We start from the raw sequence: 22,731 nt of genomic DNA, 5'->3' as shown, positions 1-22,731 counted from the left end.
GTACTCTGCCACTAATAAATTGCTTGATGAAAGGTTGGCTTAAATCCTTAAATGAGCCAATCGAGTTCGGGGGCAGAAGGGTGTACCATCTTTGAGCCATACCTGAAAGGGTTTGAGGGAAAGCCCGACACTTAATAGCGTCATTCATGGGATGTAGTAACAAGTCATTAGAGAATGTATTGACATGGTTATCCGGGTCGTCAGTTCCATCATATACTTTGATGGTGGGCATCTTAAACTTTCTTGAGATGTGGGTATTTATTATCTCTTCAGTGAATGACGGTAGGTTTGGATCATCAGGATCTCCTAGGAGCATCAGATCATTTGGATCAGCCCTTGGGGCAGCTGCCCTTCTTGGTGTTGGACCTTCCAGTTCTATAATAGGAGGAAAATCCTTTTTCCTTGTTACAGGTGGAGGTCTTGGGGTCAAGTGCACCTCCTGGTCATGCCTTGGCTTCATGAGCCCTGATGCTCTCCTGTACTTCTTGGAAATCATCCCTTGACTGTTCCTAAGTTGTTGGTAGCCACTAGGCATTGGATCCTTACTATCACGCCTTCTCCTTGGAGGAGCGACTTCATCGTTCAATGATTCAGAGTCTTTAGTAGAGTAAGGTCTGGAGAATTCTTGGTTCTTAGGGAAGGGAGCCAAGCCTCGGATGTATTGGGGCGTCCTCCCTTGTCCTTCACTCCAATTAGTGTATCCACTTCCTCCAATAACCTCGGGGTATAAAGACATCCCGTAAGGTGGGTTGGTCGTCACGATCGTGGAGTACTCATACCCAACGGATTGAGGGTTCACAGGTGCATGTAATTGCCCAAATTTGGGATTCATCCCTTGAGGAGTCGGGGGATTCGTCTCTTGAGGCTGAGCCTCCGATGCCCCTACAGGGGTTCCTCCTTGTGTGGAGGCATATGTTGAGTGCAGAGGTATTTCCACTATTGAGGCGATCGTCCGTGATGGGATAGGACCATCAGCTCCACTATTATTTCTGCTTCGTGTGTTCACCATGGTTTTTGTTATATTCCCACAGACGATGCCAAATGTTGTGGAATAAAAACTAGGGTGCGTTAGTAATTAATGTTAGTATTTATGAGATTCGAGTTTTAATGATTATTCTCGCGGTGGGGACTGTCTGTCCTCGCAAGATGCCTACATACCTCTGTGTTATTAAGAATCAAGCCAAAAACCTAGTTTTAGGTTGAGGGGTAGAGCCTTTTATATAGAAATGATTCTAGGGTTAGACTTGTGTTGGGACACTTGGGGACAAGTCTCCTACTTAGATGGTAATTAGGACTCATATATAGGAAGGAATTCCAGATCCTTCCTTGTAGGAATTTGTGTTCTTTTTTGACACATGTCTCTGCTCTTCTAGCCGTATTGGGCTAGTCCGTGAACAGCTCATATTCGTGGACCTTGACGACCTCTGCTAGTGGGCTTTGATCGCTTGGGCCATTTTTAGTCTGTTACGAGCCTAGACCAGTCTGGTATGTATTGGACTTTGGACAAGAATTCCACACGTAATTAAAGTGAAATTTAATGTGTTTTTAGGATGTATTTTCTATCAATATTAGAAATGTATATCAGAAATGTATGATAGGAAATCAATACACACACACGAGTTAGCTTATAATATTTATAAAACATATATATGAATATGTTGATTTTTGTATTGAATGCAACTAAGAGGTGCCTAGCATGTCCTGAAATGTGTATTTATTAATATTGAATGAGGGAGGAAGAAAAGTTAATACGTCAAAATAAAAATTTATGAACACTTAAATTCAGATAATGATTATAAAATAAACTATATGTGAACAATTTACTATATGTTATAGTAGTTCAAATAACCACAAACATTTTTACAGTAAACTCCATAGATCGCTTAATAGTGGCAAGGAACACCGTGACACATGTTTTTTTTATCGTAGATAACCCGCAGCCGCTACCCTTCATTTTCATACGGGCTCACGCAATAGCCTGCAAACTACATGAATCAAGGTAAACCGCATTTAAGCGACAAGCTCTGGCTCAGGAGGCATAATCATAAATTCTCCTCCGTGGGATTCAAACCTGTGACCAAGAGGATAGTTATCCCCTCTTTAACTAACCGAGCCAACCCTTGCGGGTAAATATTGAAGAAAATGTCCTACACCAATATCGCCACACCCTAAAAACTACTCATCATATACAAAAATAAATAAATCATTCATCCATCGGGTAATAACATGAATATACAATTAACAACGTGAGGTAAAACAACATTAATTCGAAAAAACTAGAGCATGCATGTGCATCGCACGGGTTATAAAGCTAGATAAATATAATACTCCAAACTAGTGCACAAACAAATCCCACCAACAAATTCTAAATTAAAATGACTTCTTTACTTGGATCAGATCTATTTCAGAATTTATTTACTTGAACCAATTTATTTAAAAACATCATTATCTTAATTATTTAGAAATATTATTTACATATTTTATATGTCTAATTATTGTAAATAATTATACTAATAAAATATATATTTTGATGTACTTGCTTAAGTAAACTGATCTTTGTTAACAAATTGAATTAATAAAATATTAAAATAAAATAAAAATTATTTAAAATATCCATCGCAAGGTTAGTAATATAAAGAGGTTTTTAGAAAATGTGTTTTTTGAAGGGTTCTTTTTTGCAAAAAAATGTTTTTTTCAATTTTTATTTGAAAAAATACGATTTTTTCAAATATTTTTTGTTAAAATACGATTTTACAATCAGACGCAAATTTAATTCAACTAAAAAAATACCTAGAAAAATAGTATTTTTGATAATTTTCTATATATTTAAAATTTTAAACTTGATGTTGAGTATATAAATTAAGAGCGCTCTCTCTCCATTGAGCAACCGTCTCAAAAATAAATTAAGAGGGGTTTCGTTAATTTTTATCTGTGAAAAGTCCCAATCCTTTTTTTCTTATTCGTTTTTCTTGGTTAAGTTTTCATTTTCCTTCAATAAGTGGTTTTGTTTTATCTCTCCTCGAGAGTTTAATTTTTGTTTTGATTTTTTCTTATTGTTCGTCATGTTCGAAATTACAAATCTGCGTGATTTTCATGATATTAATTCAATAATAAGGGATTTTATGGTGATACATCTATTCAAAAATAAGAGGATTATACATGTACATATCTTTTCAAAAAAAGTCGCTTGGTTACCTATTCAAGAATGAAAAATTCAATGTCGATATGATTATGTATTTGTTTAATTTCGAATATATGTGTAAATACCATATAATTTTTTATTCTTAAATTATTTTCCTTTCTAAAAGAAACTTGAATTGGTTAGCATTTTTTTCCTAGCGAATTTCGTTATAAAATTTCCGTTCTCTGTTTCTGTGTTGAATTATTTTACGGTTTACATTTTATAGATGTTTAATTTTCTTTACCTATCCCGCTTTATTCGGACTTTAGTTTGGCAGTTTAGGCAAAACTAACATAAAAACCCGTGCGATGCATGGGCCGTCCGTTTATGCAGTGTTTTTAAATAATATTTATGTGTCATTATATTATTTCGAGCGTAAATATTATATTTTGTAGGTCACACACACTGTAGAGGGGGTGAATATAGTGTATAATACAATCAAATCGAACTCTAATATCTTAAGTAACAGAAAACAAACTTTATTGAAACAATAAACTCTGTTACAGTATGGAACTGTTACCTCTCAGTGATGAACAAATATCACGAGAGCTGCTAGGGTTACTACGAATAATCTTCTCGAATTATGATAACACTTATAGTGTAAACCCTATGTCTGTGTTTATATACTACACAGTTACAAGATAATCGCTAATTGATATGGAATATAATTCTGCTTCCTAAAATATATCAATCATATATCTTTTCTTCCAAGTATTCTATTCTTCACGGAACTCCTTCTTCATGTATATCTCTTCTTATGTTTATCTCGATCTTCTTTCCTTTAATCAGCTACTGTCCTTATCTGAACATACTCCAGCACTTAAGTTCTGATATCTAACTTCTGATGATTATCTCCTGATAATATAAGTACTGATATCCTTAAGTCCTGACTTTCAGTATAAGTACTGATTGATGGTTAAGTACTGCTTTGTCCTTTTAAGTAAGATCTGAAATCTAAACATGAATCATATTAGCCATGACATTATCAAATATATCTAACAATCTCCCTCAACTTGTAAATTAGCATAATATACAAGTGTAACAGATATTTGATGATGTCAAAAACATTAAGTACAAATGCATGAGAATTAGACTAGATAACTACAACTTATAGTCCTTAAAGCTTTACCAATATTTAACTTCTGATAACAACTTCAGTCTGTTCAAATATCAGAATTTAAGCAGTTATAGATCTTTGACTTGGCTTCATTATCTGATCTCTCTGATGTCAGGAGTTATTCTGAGATAGTTCTTCAACAAACATCTCTCAGCATATCTAAGTTCATCAATCATTCTCCTTTTGGCATCTTTAAGCTCTGCAGTATCTTCACCAATTTAAAAGATTGCAGCTCTGAGATCATTGATCTTTGCTTTTCTTATATCCTGATCCAGTCTGATCAAATAAGCTTTATCAGACTCAAGATTGAATTCCACAGCCCTGTACCCTAGAAAGGTAGTTATAATTTGAGCAGAATTGGGCTTCATTTCAACTATATCACCCTTGTGATCTCTGTACTTTGGAACGTATGTGCTGTCAAACTTAACAGAATAAAGCCTTTTCTGTCTCTGAATCTGATCCTTCAAATAGTTTGCAGCAGTCCCTGTCAATCTGTCATCCACTTGAAGTAAGAATAGTACATGATCCAATTCTTCAAAATACTTCAACGGAATGGCATTTTTCCTTATATGATAAACCCTACCATCTGTCATGAAATACAACAAGATGTATTCTTTTAAGTAGGTATGGTAAACCATTTGTACAGATTCCAGTTGATTCAATCTCTCAGGAGTTGCTCCAATACCTGGTTCACTCAAGGAAGTTGGATCATTGGTAGTGTTCTGTATTCTCCTTTCATCAGCACTTCCCAATCCAGTTTTATCTCTTGCTTCCTTTCCAGTAACTACTCTAGCTTCAAAACCACTTGTAGTAGTCTTCAAAGGTTGAGTCTGTTTTGCTTTAGTGAATCCTGGTAGGAGTGTCTTTGGTCTATCTTCTGATATCAAGTTAACTTGAGCTATGTCAGAGGTTACTTGCTTCTTCTGAATATCAGAACTTACAATTTCTTGACTCTGAACAACTTGAGCCATGTCAGAGGTTGTTTTAAGAACTTTTCTTGAAGTCAGAGCAAGATCATCCTTTTCATCAGTAATTTCTTCATCCTCAGGAGGTACATAAACCTTGATAGGTTCACCAACCTTTTCTTTACCCTTGGATCTTGGATCTATCTGTGGTTGTGATCTAGCCAATGTTGCTTCAGAATGTGTCCTTTCTTTGATCACAATGCCTTTGAGTTTTGGAAGTGGCTTTTTACCAGAAGCTTCAGATTTAGATGTGACTTTCTCTGATTTAAGCCTGGCTTCTTCTTTCATTAAACTCTCCAAGTCCATTCCTGGATTTTCCTGAAGAAATAACTGTCTTGACATTTCTTCATCAAGATCTAAAAGTTCATCAGAACTTATCCTTTTACCAGTAGCAGAACTTATCCTTTTCCCAGTATTAGAACTTGTCCTGTGACTTATGATTTCAGCTTGTCTTGATGTGAATCCTCTACCTTGACTATGACCTCTACCCATTCCAGAGCTTCCTCGATCATCTTTTCCATCATCCTTCCCTTTCAGTGTCTTGTCAGTCTTGCATTTGGACTTAATTACTTTCGCCCCCTTTTTGGCATCAGCAGGTAATAGAAGAGAGACAAGCAATTCCACTGAAGAGTGGATTTCATTAAGTTGTGATTGCTGAGAAGCTTGATTTTTCAGAATATCATCAATCTGAGCTTGTTGATTATCTTGAGTCTTCTCAATATAAGCAATCCTGTCAAAGGTAGGTTGGAAGAACTTTTTCTTATCAATCGTGTGAACTTGTTCTTGCTTCATTAGTTCTTCCCTTAAGAGATGTAACTCTGCATGAGTATTTGAATGAAGACCTTGTAAATGTTTAGTACTCAATGCAGTGACTCTAAGCTGTGTTTTGAAATCATCAGTATTTAACATATCATCAGCTTTTGTCAATTGCTCGGCCAGATTCTGTGCAGTTGGAACACAGGTGACTGAGTTCCATTCCTTAGTCCACTCCTGTCCTGCAGGAGTTTCACTCCAAGGCACTGGTGCTTCTCTGGTAACAAACTTCTTAACAAGTTCAGATTTAAGAGTAGTTTGTTGAGGAGCATGTCCTGAAGGACCTACTGCATCAGCATCTGCATTTGTAGCAGCATCACCAATATCTCCAGCATTTGCAGCATCAGAACTTACAGAATCAGTATCTTTTGATAAAACAACAGTGTGAGTAGCAATGGAGGCTTCAACATCCTCTAGTTGTTGATCTGGTTCTAAGTTCTGATCAACAGCCATATCCTGATGCTCACCTAAAGTCTGAGCATCAACATCTTGATGCAGAGAAGGTGTTGTAGATAACTCTGGAGTTTGAACAGCATCAGTAACAGGAGTTATTGAAGGATTAGTTGCTATTGGAGCTTCTAAGAGAATTACGTCAGGCACAACCAAGTTTTGAACATCAATATCAGCATTTGTACCTGGATCAACAGGAGACACAGATGGTGTGGTAGCTTTTTCAGAAACAGCTTCCTTAGATGGAGTTGATGGAGAAGAAGTGACTATAGCAAATTCCTTGTCTTGTGAGATCAGAGATTCCTGATCCCCTTCCTTAGCTGCTTCCTCTTCATCATCTGAAACTGGCCTTTTTGCCCTCTGTTTCTTGTATCTCGTTGTTGATTTGGATTCCTTGGGAGTTTCAGGAACTGTCCATTTTCTAAGCCTTTTGAGAAGCCTAGATCCCCCAATTCCAGAATCCTTCTGAGAAGTCTTTTTCTCAGCTTCACCTACAACAGGTTCTGAAGAAGGAACCTGGTCCTCAGTATCAGATTCATCTCTCAAGGCAATCCTCCTTCTCTTTTGAGGTGTTTGAGGAACAGTCTTTGTCCTCTTTGGCTTGGAGGATGAAGGCTTCACAATAGGTGCTGAGGATGAGGGTTGAACAGTCTGTGAAGTGGAGAGATAGGATTTGAGATATTTCCTGAGGGTAGGTTGAGTAGAATGAATGGTAGGTGCTGAGGATGATGGTTTTTGAGTGTTTGTTGTTGGTTGGACATCAGAGTAAACAGATCTATAAGTATCAGGATCAGCATTTACTAGGATCTGTTTTATAGACTGAGGAATCTGTAATGGTCTAACCACTGATTTCTTAGTGTCAGCATGTACCAGGTCATTAAAGTAGCGTTTTGCAACTTTAAAAGGCGGGGTTGAGGAACTGACTAATTGAGGTTCATCAGTACAAAAAGTATAAATAAGTTGACAGAATCTAGCAAAATAGACAACATTCCTATCCTCTGTCATCCTATCCCCAATAAAACCAATTATACCAGTTGCAAAATCAAAATGAGTTTGATTTATAATAGCATACCCGATGTGCTGACTCAGAATTGGGATAGCATCAAAATTCGAACATTTGTTCCCAAAAGCTTTAGTGATGCAGTCGAAGAAGAAGCTCCATTCTCTTCTGATATGAGCCCGTTTTAACTGCCCAAGTTTTGCCAAACTCTTTTCATACCCCAAATTTGCCATTAACTCCTGAAGAGCTGATTCTTCTGGAATTGAAAAGGTACAACCTTCTGGGAGATGTAGAGCCTTGCGTATTGTACCAGGAGTAACTGCATAAGAAGAATTACCCACTTCGAAAACAATACTAGGAGTGCCATGTCTACCACCATCATCAAAGTGCCCAGTCCGCCAAAACGTCAGAACTTGTTGGCTCGAAAAGACTGAAGGCTGGGTTAATGCATACCCAATCTCACTGTGTGCAAGAAGATCTTGCACAAAATGCAATTCAGATGGAGCTTCAGCATGATCAAGAATTGCAGCATAGTTGTTTGGAACAAACTTAGCTCCATCAACGATTAAATCCTTAGGTGCCATGTGAAAAATTGAGATTTAAAATTGCCTGTTAGGTGTTTGATAAAATGTCTGTATGAAAAACCAACGTGAGAAGAAGAGAGAAAAAGAGAGAGAAAAAGCAAGTAGAGAGAAAAAGTATGAAGGAAATAAAAGATTAAAGAAATCCTCTCTCTGTCGTACTTATACTCTGGAGAAAAAAATGTTACCGTTGGACACCTGTCAGACATGCAGTAATAACGGATAGTTACTGGGCGCGAGAAAACAGTAATCATTACTTGCCCACTTGCTTGTTTTCAAGGAAAAATCGTTCCACTTACCCAGATATTCCATTAATCAAGGTGAAATAGTTTTAATTCAAAATTGAAACCGTTCCCACTGATTTAATTATTTTTCACTACATCATTAATATTCTAAAAATAAATCAAGTGAAAATGACCAAGATAAATCAGATGAGTAAGTGCTGATAAAGAAAAATCAGAACTTAAATTAAAACAGAATTTATATGGTCATCAGAATATGAATAATTATCAGGATTTATCAATGTATTACAGAATAACTTAGAGACAAAATCTTGAAACAAAAACAAATTTCATTAATATATCAAGAGAGTACATTGATGAAAATTGAAATTACATCAGTACTTATACAAGATTTCCCTAAGCTACGAAACCTAACATCAACAGCCTTAGTCCTAGCTAAGAAGCCTGACAAAGCTGATGATGAAGAAAAATAGGAAGAAGACAAGATTAAATCATTTCTTCTTCTTCCTACTCTCGACAAACAGAATGGTGAGTCTGATGATTCGCTCTTGCTGGCGGAGAGCTGCCAGTCTTTCCTCCTCCATTCGCTCCAGATGGCGATGGTAATCCATATAGAAGAACAGGAGGTGGGTCAGTACCTCTTGTGGGACAGAGTCCCATATCTCCTCAGGAATGGTCATGACGTGCCATTCCTGCTGCCAATCAGCACAGCTTAGCTCCATATTAAATGTTTGGTAATTCAAAAACATGTTGTATCTGACCATTGTGTTTTTGAAAGAAAAAGTATGAAGGTAAGTTTATGAGAAAGAATTTGATGGGAAAGCTGATGTGAAGTGGTTGCTTATATAGGCAAGTGAATGTCAGGAGACGCAAAGGAATTTAATGCTGACAGGTAGAATTAATTCTACTTCGTCTCCCTAGACTTGGAAAAAGAATAACATTCATTGGAAAGAGAAAATATGGTTTAATGCGCACAAGAAACAAGTAAAAGTAAACTGTTCAAGTACGAATACCATTAACCCTAACCATAGTGACTATTAATCTTCCACTTCAACATATTCTAGTTTGAACCGAGACTGTTATCAAATTTTATCCACAGACAAGTCAAGTAAAGAATTTAGACTGTAATATCAGAACTTAGACTTATATCAGAACTTAACAGTCATCAGAACATAATTTCTTAACTCGAAAAAGGAGTGCTTATCTGAGTAAATCCTCATACAAGTTATGAGTTATACTCTTCAGAACTTAATCTTCAGAATATGCAACCAGAACTTATCCTCAGAATTGTTGCAAGGTGACACAATGACTGTTTATCTAAAACAACATAGACCACCACAGTAATTTTCATCATTCAGATGGAGTGATTAGTGTGTGCATCAAGCTAAATATCAGACAAAGAGTAAAGTCTGATTCACTTCAGTACATCTTAGAAATAAGGCATAACTAAAATTTTGCTAAAGAGCTGTCATTATCCTGAAACCTACTGATAAATGAGTTCATGCTTGAGTCCACCTCAACTGATTTGTGCTAATTTTATGCATCTTTTTAAATTCTATTTTACAGTGGCTCCTCAGTTTAAGTGAGTCACGACTGCTTATCAGAATTTATGCTATTATCAGAGTATTTCTCCAGTAATCATAGAGTGTGAAAAGTCACCAAGAAAATATTTTGCTTTTCTAATGCATATTTACTTAATACCAGCAATGCACTTGGGTCGTCCCTTTCACATTTTTACTCTAGATCTCAAAGGAGTACCTGATTTTATTCTTTAATCCTTTTGTTTTTTTTTCTTTTGATAAGTGAGGTTTATCAGCACTTAGTACATTCAACAGTTTTACTAGTATCAGAACTTAACAGATGAGTAGCATTATTCTAATTTGTGACTTAGTAATAAGATACACAGAGTAAACTCAACTAAGCTCAATTATCAGAATTTGCTTGTGTCATAAGATTTCAATAGAAATAATTACTTCTTATATGGGATCATTTGATTATTGAAGACTACTAGGTCAGTATCTAACACAATTATCCTCATAGGATTGAATGGTTACTTAGACAGACATATCACCTATCAGAGTTTAGAAACATATATCAGACAACAATCAGTACTTAAACACATTTATCAATTAATCACAGAATACACAAAGAGATTACATTCTGTAAATACTGATCATAAAGTCTGATAACACAGAACAAGACTAAGCAGATTTAGAGAAAGAACCTGAAATCATTCCAAGTTCATTTACCAATCTTGTAAAAGTGGCTTCACACAGTGGTTTTGTGAAGATATTTGCTATTTGTTGATCTGTTGGAACAAAGTGCAATTCCACTGTACCTTCATCCACATGTTCCCTTATGAAGTGGTACCTGATGCTGATGTGCTTTGTCATAGAGTGTTGAACTGGATTACCTGTCATAGCAATAGCACTTTGATTATCACGGTAAATAGGGATTTTGAAATATGTTAACCCATAATCCAGTAACTGATTCTTCATCTAAAGAATCTGTGCACAACAGCTTCCTGCAGCAATATACTCTGCTTCTGCAGTTGATGTGGAAATTGACTTTTGTTTATTGGTGAACCAAGAAACCAATCTGCCTCCAAGGAATTGGCAGCTTCCACTTGTGTTTTTCCTGTCAATTTTGCAACCTGCAAAATCTGCATCTGAGTAACCTATTAGTTTAAAATCTGATTCTCTAGGATACCACAATCCCAGATCAGCTGTTCCTTTAAGATACTTAAAAATTCTTTTCACAGCTGTTAAGTGAGGTTCTCTTGGATCTGCTTGAAATCTTGTACAAAGACAGGTAGCATACATGATATCAGGTCTACTAGCAGTTAGATAAAGTAGAGAGCCAATCATACCTCTGTAATCAGTAATATCTACTGATTTACCAGTATCCTTATCCAGTTTTGTTGCAGTGGCCATGGGAGTGGATGCACTTGAACAATCTTGCATTCCAAATTTCTTCATCAAATTTCTGGTGTACTTAGTTTGACAAATAAAAGTGCCTTCTTCATTCTGCTTGACTTGAAGGCCCAGAAAATAGCTAAGTTCCCCCATCATACTCATCTGATATCTTGACTGCATCAGTTTGGCAAACTTCTTGCAAAGTCTGTCATTTGTAGACCCAAAAATGATATCATCAACATAAATCTAGACCAGAAGTAAGTCCTTTCCATGGTTGAGGTAGAACAATGTTTTGTCTATTGTTCCTCTGTTGAATCCACTTTCCAGAAGAAACTGAGCTAAAGTCTCATACCATGCTCTAGGAGCTTGCTTAAGTCCATAAAGTGCTTTATCAAGCCTGTAGACATAATCTGGATGTTTGGAATCTACAAAGCTTGGAGGTTGTTCAACATATACTTCCTCCTCTAATTTTCCATTGAGAAAAGCACTTTTCACATCCATTTGAAAGACAGTAAACTTTTTGTGAGCAGCATAAGCCAAAAATATCCTTATGGCTTCTAACCTAGCAACTGGTGCAAATGTTTCATCATAATCAATTCCCTTCTGTTGAGAATATCCTTTTGCAACCAGCCTTGCCTTATTCCTTGTAATTATGCCATCACTGTCAGTTTTGTTTCTGAATACCCACTTTGTACCAACAACAGATCTATTCTTTGGTCTTGGCACTAGGGTCCAGACTTTGTTTCTTTCAAATTCATTCAACTCTTCCTGCATTGCTTGCACCCAATCAGCATCTTGAAGAGCTTCTTCCACTTTCTTTGGCTCAGTCTGAGAGAGAAAAGAATTGTAAAGACATTCATTTGAAGTACCTGTTCTAGTTCTGACACCTGCATCAGGATTTCCAATTATCAAATCAGGTGTATGTGATTTTGTCCACTTCCTTGCAGATGGAAGGTTTTCTCTAGAACTGGATGCTCCCCCATGATCCATGCTGTCTTCAATTTCATTTTCTGATGCTCCTCCTGAAACTATGCTCTCTGAGTTGGATTCTTCAGAATTTAGATTTTCAGCACTAGCAGAACTTGGCTTATCAGAACTTGACGAATCAGAACTTGAAGATCCAGATGTATGTTCTGATGTTTCTTGAGATGTGGTAAGATCTTGAGTATGCCCCCCCTGCATAGGTGCATCTTCCTTTGACGTAGTCACCACAGTTTTAATAACATCAGAGTTTACAGTATCAGGACTTAGACTGTCAGGATTTTCAGTATCAGAATTTGAGTCTTCATTTTCAAATCTCAGCTGATCATGGTCAATGAAATCTTCAAGACCAGTAATCTTCTTGTCATCAAAAGAGACATTGATAGATTCCATGACCACTTTTCTTCTCAAATTATAGACTCTGAAGGCTTTTGTGGAAAGTGGATATCCAACAAAGATTCCTTCATCAGCTTTTAGATCAAACTTGGATAGCTGTTCAGGATGAGTCTTGAGAACAAAACACTTGCATCCAAATACATGAAAGTATTTCAGATTTGACTTCTTTTTCTTCACCATCTCATATGGTGTTTTTTCATGCTTGTTAATGAGTGTTGCATTTTGAGTAAAACAAGCAGAGTCTGCACAGCTTCAGCCCAGAAATAGGTTGGAAGCTTTGCTTCTTCAAGCATTGTGCGTGCAGCTTCAATGAGAGTTCTATTCTTCCTTTCAACAACTCCATTTTGCTGTGGAGTTCCAGGAGCAGAAAATTCCTGCTTTATTCCATAGTTTTTGCAGAACTCTTCCATTATCAAATTCTTGAACTCAGTGCCATTATCACTCCTTAAGATTTTCACAGAATCTTTGACCAATTTATCCAGATGTTTGACATGATCAATCAAGATAGATGTAGTACACTTTTTGTGTGCAAGAAATACACCCATGTGTATCTGGTGAACTCATCCACTATGACCAACGCATATTTCTTCTTTGCAATAGACATGACATTCACTGGACCAAATAGATCAACATGTAGTAGATGATAAGGCTCAAGATTTGATGATTCAGTCTTGCTCTTAAATAAAGATTTTCTTTGTTTGGCTTTCTGACAGGAATCACAAAGGCCATCAGGAGCAAATACTGACTTTGGCAGTCCTCTCACAAGATCTTTCTTGACCAGTTCATTTATATTGTTGACATTTAAATGAGAGAGTTTCTTGTGCCAATTCCAGCTTTCTTCAATTGATGCTCTACTCATCAGACAGATTGCAGAACCAATAGTACTTGTTGAAAGCTTAGCTTCATAAATGTTACCACGCCTGTATCCTTTCAGAACAACTTTTCCTTTAGATTTACTCACAATTTCACAGTGTTCTTCAAAGAAATCAACATGATAACCTCTATCACAGATTTGACTTATACTCAGCAGATTGTGTTTAAGTCCTGAGACCAGAGCTACTTCTTTAATTATGACATTCCCAAGATTGATATTGCCATATCCCAATGTTTTTCCAATGTTGCCATCTCCATAAGAAACACTTGGGCCAGCTTTCTCCACAAAGTCTGATAGCAGGGCCTTATTTCCAGTCATATGTCCTGAACATCCACTGTCCAGAACTAGAATATTTTTCATGTTGCCCTGCAATCACAAAGACCACTAATTATTAGTTTTAAGGACCCAGACTTGCTTGGATCCTTTGGCCTTATTAAGTTTGTTAACATTTGCAGCGGATTTAGCATCAGAGTTTATGTTAACATTTTTCTTATCAGAACTTACACTATCAGACTTTGAATTAGAATTTACAGTAGAAGGAACAATGGAAACTTTCTTCAAAGAAGGTTTTATTTGATAATAACCATAGTAAAAACTATGATATTACTTACAAGTATAAATGGAATGCCATAAACTACCACAATGAAAACAAGGATTTTGTGGTTTGTATCTAACAGACTGACTCTTAACTCCTGATTTTGAAGGTAAGGAGTTAATATTCTTATTCTTCCTGCAAAAAGAAGCCAGATGGTTAGAACTTCCACCGTTATGACATGTTTTCCTAGGAGCATCAGGAACAGGTTTATAATCATTGATTTTATTCACACCTTCCTTTCCATTCCTATTTTTCCTAGGTGATTTTACCCTGTTTGCATTCTTAACATCTTTCAGCTTATGCTTAAGCCGCTTCTTTGTCATTAAGCCTATGTTTACTTCAGCTGTCTTTTCCTGTTTTAGTTTGTCAGAAGTTAATTCCTCTTTAACTTCTGATTTCTCATTTTCAGACTTTACAGTTACAAACTTAACAGGTTTTAACTTTGGCTTTTGCTTAACAACAGGCTTAATTTCTTCAGTTCCTTTATCATTCTTATCTTCTCCATAACCTAAGCCCTCTTTCCAGTTTCCACTACTTAGCAAGTTTTAAGTTGTTTTTTCAGAGTTAGTCCAAGTCCTGATAATCTCTCTTTCCTTTTCTAACTCAGTTTTTAGAGATTCATTCATTTTTAGCACTTCATCCCTAACATAAAAAACATCATCTCTATCCTTCTGAGTTTGATGGAACATGACTAACTCTTTTTCTAAGAAATCATTTCTTTTCTTAAAAGCAAGATTTTCAGAAGTTAATCTTTCACATGTTAAAGTTTGATCTCTATAACTAACAAACATGGTTTTAAGATATCTTCTCAACTCATTAATATCATCAGTATGAAAAGCATAAGTAGTCTGAGGTACCTTTGTTTCAGCAGCTTCAGAACTGCTCTCAGCACTTTCTTTATCAGCATTTGCCATCAATGCATAGTTCTCCTCACTTTTAGAGTCTGAGGTGTCTGTCCAGCTTTTCTGCTTTGTGACAAGAGCCTTGCCTTTGTCACCCTTTGCCTTCTTGCAATCAGGAGATATGTGGCCTTTCTCACCACAGTTATAGCATTTAACATTTGTATAATCTCCTATGTCAGACTTTCCTCCTCTGCCTTTAGATCTTCTGAAATTCTTCTTATCAGAACTTATGCCTTTCCTGGAAAACTTCTTTCCCTTCCTGAACTTCCTGTATGCAATCTTTGTGATTCCTTTCACCATAAGAGCACACAGCTTCATCATCTCCTCATCAGCATCAGTCTCAGGCAAGCTTTCAGAATCTGAGTCATCATCACTTTCAGAACTTGATGACTCAGTATCAGACTTTATGAAATGAGCTTTACTCTTGTCTTTCCTTGAGAAAGCTACTTTGGGGGATTCTTCTTCAGCCTTAAGAGCAACTGTCATTGACTTTCCTCCTTTCCTCTTGCTTCTTTGTTCCATCTCAAGTTCATGAGTCTTGAGCATTCCATAGATTTCATCAAGAGTTGTTTCATCAAGATTGTAGTTGTCTCTTATTGTCGTTGCCTTCAAATCCCAGCATTCAGGAAGAGCTAACAGGAATTTAAGGTTTGAATCTTCAAGATCATACTCTTTATCAACCAATGACAAATCATTCAAAAGTTTGACAAATCTATCATATAAATCATTCAATGACTCATTAGTCTTTGAGTCAAAATGTTCATACTCTTGAGTGAGTATTGTCTTCATGTTCTTCTTAATTGTGTCAGTTCCCTGACACCTTGTTTCCAGAGCATCCCATATCTCCTTAGCAGTCTTGCAGTTGATTACCCTGTTTGACATTACATTATCAATGGCACTATGCAGTAAGTGTCGTACCTTAGCATCCTTGGCAATTGATGCTATATCTTCAGCAGTATAATCACTCTTCTCCTTTGGTACGGTCTTTGCTGCTTCACCTGCAACTGCAACTGCGAGCTTGGTTGGTTTGTGAGGCCCTTCCTTGATTCTATCAAGGTATTCTGGATCTGTTACTTCCAGGAACATGGTCATCCTTACCTTCCATATGGGATATTCAGATGGTCTCAGTATGGGAACTCTAATAGTCTCATACCGACTTTGGATTTGTGTCTTTGGAGGTTCTTCAGTTTTTGTAGGCTTAGTTGGAGTTTCTGTGTCAGACATGATTGTTTTTGGATCTTTAACTGTATGTGTGTTAACAGATTAGCTCTGATACCACTTGTTAGGTCACACACAATGTAGAGGGGGTGAATACAGTGTATAATACAATCAAATCGAACTCTAATATCTTAAGTAACAGAAAACAAACTTTATTGAAACAATAAACTCTGTTACAATATGGAACTGTTACCTCTCAGTGATGAAAAAATATCACGAGAGCTGCTAGGGTTACTACGAATAATCTTCTCGAATTATGATAACACTTATAGTGTAAACCCTATGTCTGTGTTTATATACTACACAGTTACAAGATAATCGCTAATTGATATGGAATATAATTCTGCTTCCTAAAATATATCAATCAGATATCTTTTCTTCCAAGTATTCCATTTTTCACGGAACTCCTTCTTCATGCATATCTCTTCTTATGTTTATCTCGATCTTCTTTCCTTTAATCAGCTAATGTCCTTATCTGAACATACTCCAGCACTTAAGTTCTGATATCTAACTTCTGATGATTATCTCCTGATAATATAAGTACTGATATCCTTAAGTCCTGACTTTCAGTATAAGTACTGATTGATGGTTAAGTACTGATTTGTCCTTTTAAGTAAGATCTGAAATCTAAACATAAATCATATTAGCCATGACATTATCAAATATATCTAACATATTTTATTCTTTGACAAAATATGTAAATATGAAAATATAATATTTGCAACCTAATAGTATTAATAATAATAATAATAAGTACTATATTTTTAAAAAAATGTATGGATCAAAAATACATTTGAACTGGTTTTTCTATTTTCAAATTCGTTATGATATAAGGTCATTATCATATTATCTATATGTCCAAAATTACATTCGAAATAGGTACTGAAATTTTTAGATTTTAAATATATTATACCACATTAAAAGTATCTGTAATTTATTGATGAAAATTATTAAATTATTTCATATAATATAACATGATTTTGATGAAAATATGTTCTTGATATGTGAATTACGATATCCTAAATCATGATTAGATGAAGATGTGTGGCATGTGTTATTTTATATTTATTTCTTGTTTTTTAGCGTAGATTTGGCGTCATAGTTAAGTGATACATGATGGGGAGATCATCAACATAGTCTTTTTTAGCATATGTTGCACATACTTTGTATAAATAGATGTTGGAACATATGTTGTATGTAAAAAAACTCATACCTAATTTTATTATAAAAGTATAATTGAACTACTAACCTTATAATTGTAGCCAAATTTTTTTGATACCTTTATTGTGGTTTACCTTTTTAATTTTCATATCAACTATATAATACTTCAATGTCTTTAGATTTTTATTGTTAATTTAAAATATTAAAAAATTATTACTTTGATACAGTATGTTATAAAATTGACTCGTTATAAAATTTTAATTTTTTATCATTAATTTTCCGAGCTTGATGATTAATACTTTTAATGATTTTCATGTAAGTGTTATAAACCAAATCTCAAGTAAATGATTTTCTACAATTTCAAATAGTAAAAAGAGAGTAGATATGAGTTAGGCCCTATGAAGTTCATCAGAACATGAAATATTTAGCTTAATTAGTTGAGTAGTTACTATTTTATCTTTGAGAAAACTCACATTTTTAAATAATTTTTTATACTCGTATTTCTTAGGGGTGAGCAATGTAGCATATCATGTTCAATTGTTAAAGATCAAATCAGATATTCGATATTCTGAATTATGAAAAACTATTCTTGTTCTAGTTCCCTTTAATCAGATATTATTTTTAACCATATCGCCTCAGATTATTCGGTTCAGAATTAATTCTTTATTTTTAGTTTAATTTGTAAATGATTAATCAATTTAATTGTAGTTTGATTCATTTTATTTAATTGGTATGTTATATATTGATTGACGACATATTATAAATGATAGTTTTAAGACTTTAATATAAGTAACTTATTTTTTTATTTTATTTTATTTTAACCAAGTAAAATTTATAACTCAATTCTATTAGTAGGTCTTGTAAACGCTTTTTATTATTATTTGGTTGACTTTTGATTAAGAATATAGAATTCCCCTAAATTCACCTTTATATCACAGGTTATAATATTTCAAATTCATATATCATCAATATTACATCATTTAGATATATTTTCTCACACCAAATTTGATGTCTTTGTCACTATTCTTATATCTATAATTTTTTTAAAAAGATTTAGTTACACGTCAAATTCTGAATTCACAAGTTTAAAATAAAAAATAATTTAAATAAGAATATTCTTTCAGTTATCTTATTTAGTGTTCTCCAAAAAATTATAATCTCTTTATAAATCACCTTTTATAATAAAAAAAATTTAATATGATATAGTCCATGTTAAAAGTCCATCAATTTTTCCTTTCAAAAATGCTCACTGAAATTTTAATTTTTGTGTTTAATTAATTCGTCACATTCATGACTTAAAGTTTCTATAATAGTATAGTGGTACTCGTTTAAACTATTAAGTTATATTTGAATTCGTTCATTTTTATTCGAAATGAGTTATATCTCAATCATGGTTCGAGCCCGATTATTCATATTCTTTTTCAATTTAAAATTCATTTACGTGAATTATTAATTTACAAGTATTAATGGACATTTAAATAATATATAAGACTTATCTGAAATAATAACTTGATCTCGAATAAATAAGATATTAAGAGAATATAAATATAAGAGTTTTAATGTATATGGTTAATGCTTTTTAATAACAAAGTGAATGTTTGTGTAACTTAAATGGTTTATGTGCTGATTTTACATTGAAGAGGTCTTGGGGTAGGTAATTTATTTGCTCAGGAGGGAGGAGGGAGGCGTGACACGTAGGTGCTATTATATAGATAAAAGGAAGGATGAGAACAAGTTAGTTATTGTTAATTGCATTCAACAAGTGACACGTTTTACACGGATTAGACACACCACATTTTTAATTTTTATTCAGATTCATTTCTTGCCACTTATATAAAGTACATTACTCATTCACTAATCTAGAAACATAAGAAACCAGGTGAAATTAATTACTGGATTAGCCAAATATACATTTATCAAGGATGGAACAAACATATATCATGATCAAGCCCGATGGTGTTCAAAGAGGCCTGGTTCGTTTCTTTAATTTATTTTCTTAACACTTGTTTAATTTCTATTGATTCTGAATTTAGTTCTTTTTATATGATTTATTAGTTCTGCATTCCTTAATCTGGGTTTTGATTATTTTTGCTTGGTTGTTTGTAATTTATAAAGACGTTCTTTAATGAAATTGATCGATTTGTAATAATTTACATTTTTTCAAATGTTAGTTTTATTGGTAAATCTATCAGGGTCATCTCAAATTATTTTTGTAAAGAGATGTGATGTTTTATACTTAAATGTGAGAATCAGATGATTTATCAACTTCATGGTTCGATCATTGAGATTTTTGTACCTGTAAACACATTCTTATTTGGTTAAGGAGTTCAACAGTTTATCTCATGTTATACTATTTATTATACCAGGTTGGTGAAATCATTGGCAGATTTGAGCAGAAGGGTTTTATTTTGAAAGGTACCTTCTAGTTGTTATCAGTTCTGCAATCGTTGATTACATAACTAGTACTATTTTTTGATATGTTTGGGTAGAAGAGGTAGGAGCAACCAGATTATTTAGAGTTAATCTACAAACTATAGAAAACAGCTACAGATCACTAGCCACTGAGGTACAGATCACATCAACAGTTTTTAGTTTGTTGCTTAAATTAGTTCGCATTTGAACATTTGGAAAGTTAAAATGCTTTTCAATAATCTAACAAAAGAAGAATTAGGATTTGTGACTTGCCTACTAGTCCCATGCCTCTCCTCTTTCAGAATTAGTGAAACCCTCTTATGAATTAACTTTGATGTATAACTACGTCCATACAGGCGCAGTTCTTTTGGGGGTGGAGTCTTCTGCCACCTAACAGTCACCAATTCTATACATTATGTTGAGTCACAATATTTGTTTGCTCTGTTTTTTTATATACACTACAATTGTTTGGTTACATCTAGCTTTAATAGCGAGGAATAGATGATTTCATTCAGTAGATGATATTAGGACATAAAATAGAATTTATTTGTTCCAATCAATGTTCTTTTATCAAGTTTACCATATAGGTCTTTTAATTTTTATGTAGCCAATCCTAATGAAATTTAATCTGATGCTTCCATTAATGATGGAACATACGGGTAACGGGTATTATCCTCCCCTCCCCTTCTGGATTCTCTATTCCGCCACTGTTATGGTTAGATTTTTTTTTCTTATGTTGTGTTTGGGTGGAGTGAATGGAATGATTGAAATGAAAGGAAACTAATGAAAATTGGAGGGAAGATTTGAAAGAAAATGAGATGGTGCAAAATTCTTATGATAAGAATTGTAAACAAATTGGATGCAGTAAGAAATGGAGCATTCCATCTTAAATTGGGGTGCTTACATTATAGTTTATGTAGTTACGAATGGAATGGGTTAAATAATCAAAATTTTGAATATTTAGTCATTTTATGCTTTAAATCTCATTCCATTCCATTCAATTGCATTCACCCCAACCAAACACAACATTAGTGTGATATTATAATCCTTAGGTCACCTAAATTAGGTTCACGGACGATGGGATTGTGTAACTGCTCATGCCAGATATCCATGTTTATCCTTTCTTATTGAACTTGATTTGTGAAATTCATGTCTCTGTTTTTCTTTTGCGAAGTTGCATGTCTATGTTTTAGCTTTGAGGTGATTGCTGTAAGATTTAATTTGTAATTGAACAAAGCAAACCATGTAAACAATCAGGTATGAAGCTCACTACTGTGGATCAGTCTTTAGCTGAGAAACACTATGCGGACCTCTCTGCAAAACCCTTCTTCCGTAAATTGGTCGACTATATTATATCTGGTCCTGTTGTTGCCATGGTTTGGGAGGGTAAGAATGTTGTTACAACTGGTCGAAAGATTATTGGTGCAACAAATCCTTGCGAGTCTGCTCCTGGCACTATCCGTGGTGATTTTGCTATTGACATGGGCAGGTAGGAAATGGTTTCTTTGTAGCTTTTACTATTTTATATTGCTTGTCATCAGGGACGGAATAAGAGGGGGGCACGGGGTGGCGGCCGTCCCCCCAAAACTTATACGTTTTTCAGTTTTTTGGTAAATATTTACAAAAATTATTGTTTAGTCCCACCAGTTTTTGATATACAGTATGTATAATAAAAAAATAATTTAAATATACATAAAATTATACATAGATTCTAGTAGATACCTTATTTGCGTGCAGCGAAATCAGATATTCTGAAACTTTATCAACATAAAAAAAAATGTTTAGAGAAGCAATTCAGATCTTATTCTCTCTATAGTTCTTCCTTTGAGGTAACATGTACTATGAAGTAATATGTTGTTTTACTTTCCACAAAAAACTACGATATCAACGTTATCTGTTTGCCCCCTGAAATATTTTTCTGCTTCCGTCCCAGCTTGTTATGGAATAAAGTTAAAGTGTATTTGACTATATGTATGGATCTGCAGGAATGTCATTCATGGCAGTGATGCTGTTGAGAGTGCGAAGAAAGAAATTGCCCTGTGGTTCCCAGAAGGCCTTGCAGAGTGGCAAAGCAGCATTCACTCGTGGGTCTATGAGTGAACTTAATGGTGTTAAGCTTATGACTGTTGCTCTAGTTCTATTTTCTCCTTCCTAGCAAGTTAAACATTCGACTCATTGAATCCTATAATCCCGAATGGAGAATTCGATAAATAAATCGAATAGTGCCCAAAAGGGTCTAATTTAAATTTGCTCGTGTAAAAGTTTTGGCAATGCTATAACAATATTTTCCCGTGGTTTTCTGAAGTTGGAAAACTGTAGTATGTCGACAGTTCCTATACCAGTTTTTGCATGTTACACCGGGGAGATGACTTCTTGTGCATTATCTCAGACTCCCATACATAGATTTGCATCGAGGTGATTTTCAAGTTCGGGTCAAACAATTGTGAAGTCTAACAGTGAACTCCCTAGTTTTGGACGACAGAAAGAACATAAAAAAAGAGTTATGACTTTTTTTCCTTCCCAGTCCTCACAAAAGTAGGGAAAAGCTTTCAAATTTATCCTCTTAGTGATCCCAGCACTAGAACTTTCGTAACAACTTTTTTTATTTCCAAGCAAATGTCAGGTTTCATGTTAAGTACAATGTACTTTTGCATACTTCATTCGATCCTAGCAATTTCAGTTACGGGTTATGAGTGAGTGTCTCTTCGAACATGACTCGGAGACGATACTCTATTTTGCATATATATTAAAAATAAGAGAAAATCGGGTCTCAAGGATCTTCTCGGACGAATTACATGAAAACATTTTACAATGTAAAATTTTATAAATCTTTAAATTTAAACAGAACACACTGCATTCAGTAATAATATAATAGCCTTGCTTTTTTTTTTAATCTCGTTTAAAAATAAAATCTCGCGGGAGTATTCT

The 22,731-nt window shown here is 34.7% G+C and overlaps 1 protein-coding gene across 1 annotated transcript; it reads left to right on the top strand.

Moving 5' to 3' along the window:
* Window positions 1-19,137: 19,137 nt before the first annotated feature.
* LOC141724228 (nucleoside diphosphate kinase 1-like) lies at window positions 19,138-22,107 on the top strand. Its single transcript, XM_074526288.1, has 4 exons — window positions 19,138-19,364; window positions 19,758-19,806; window positions 21,061-21,292; window positions 21,789-22,107. Exons 1-4 carry the CDS (start codon window positions 19,314-19,316, stop codon window positions 21,901-21,903), a joined length of 447 nt encoding a protein of 148 aa, XP_074382389.1. The 5' UTR covers window positions 19,138-19,313; the 3' UTR covers window positions 21,904-22,107.
* The last annotated feature ends 624 nt before the right edge of the window (window positions 22,108-22,731 follow it).

The sequence above is a fragment of the Apium graveolens genome, chromosome 5, assembly GCF_009905375.1.
Source record: "Apium graveolens cultivar Ventura chromosome 5, ASM990537v1, whole genome shotgun sequence".
Classification (NCBI taxonomy): domain Eukaryota; kingdom Viridiplantae; phylum Streptophyta; class Magnoliopsida; order Apiales; family Apiaceae; genus Apium; species Apium graveolens.
This window is presented reverse-complemented; position numbering and strand designations above follow the sequence as displayed.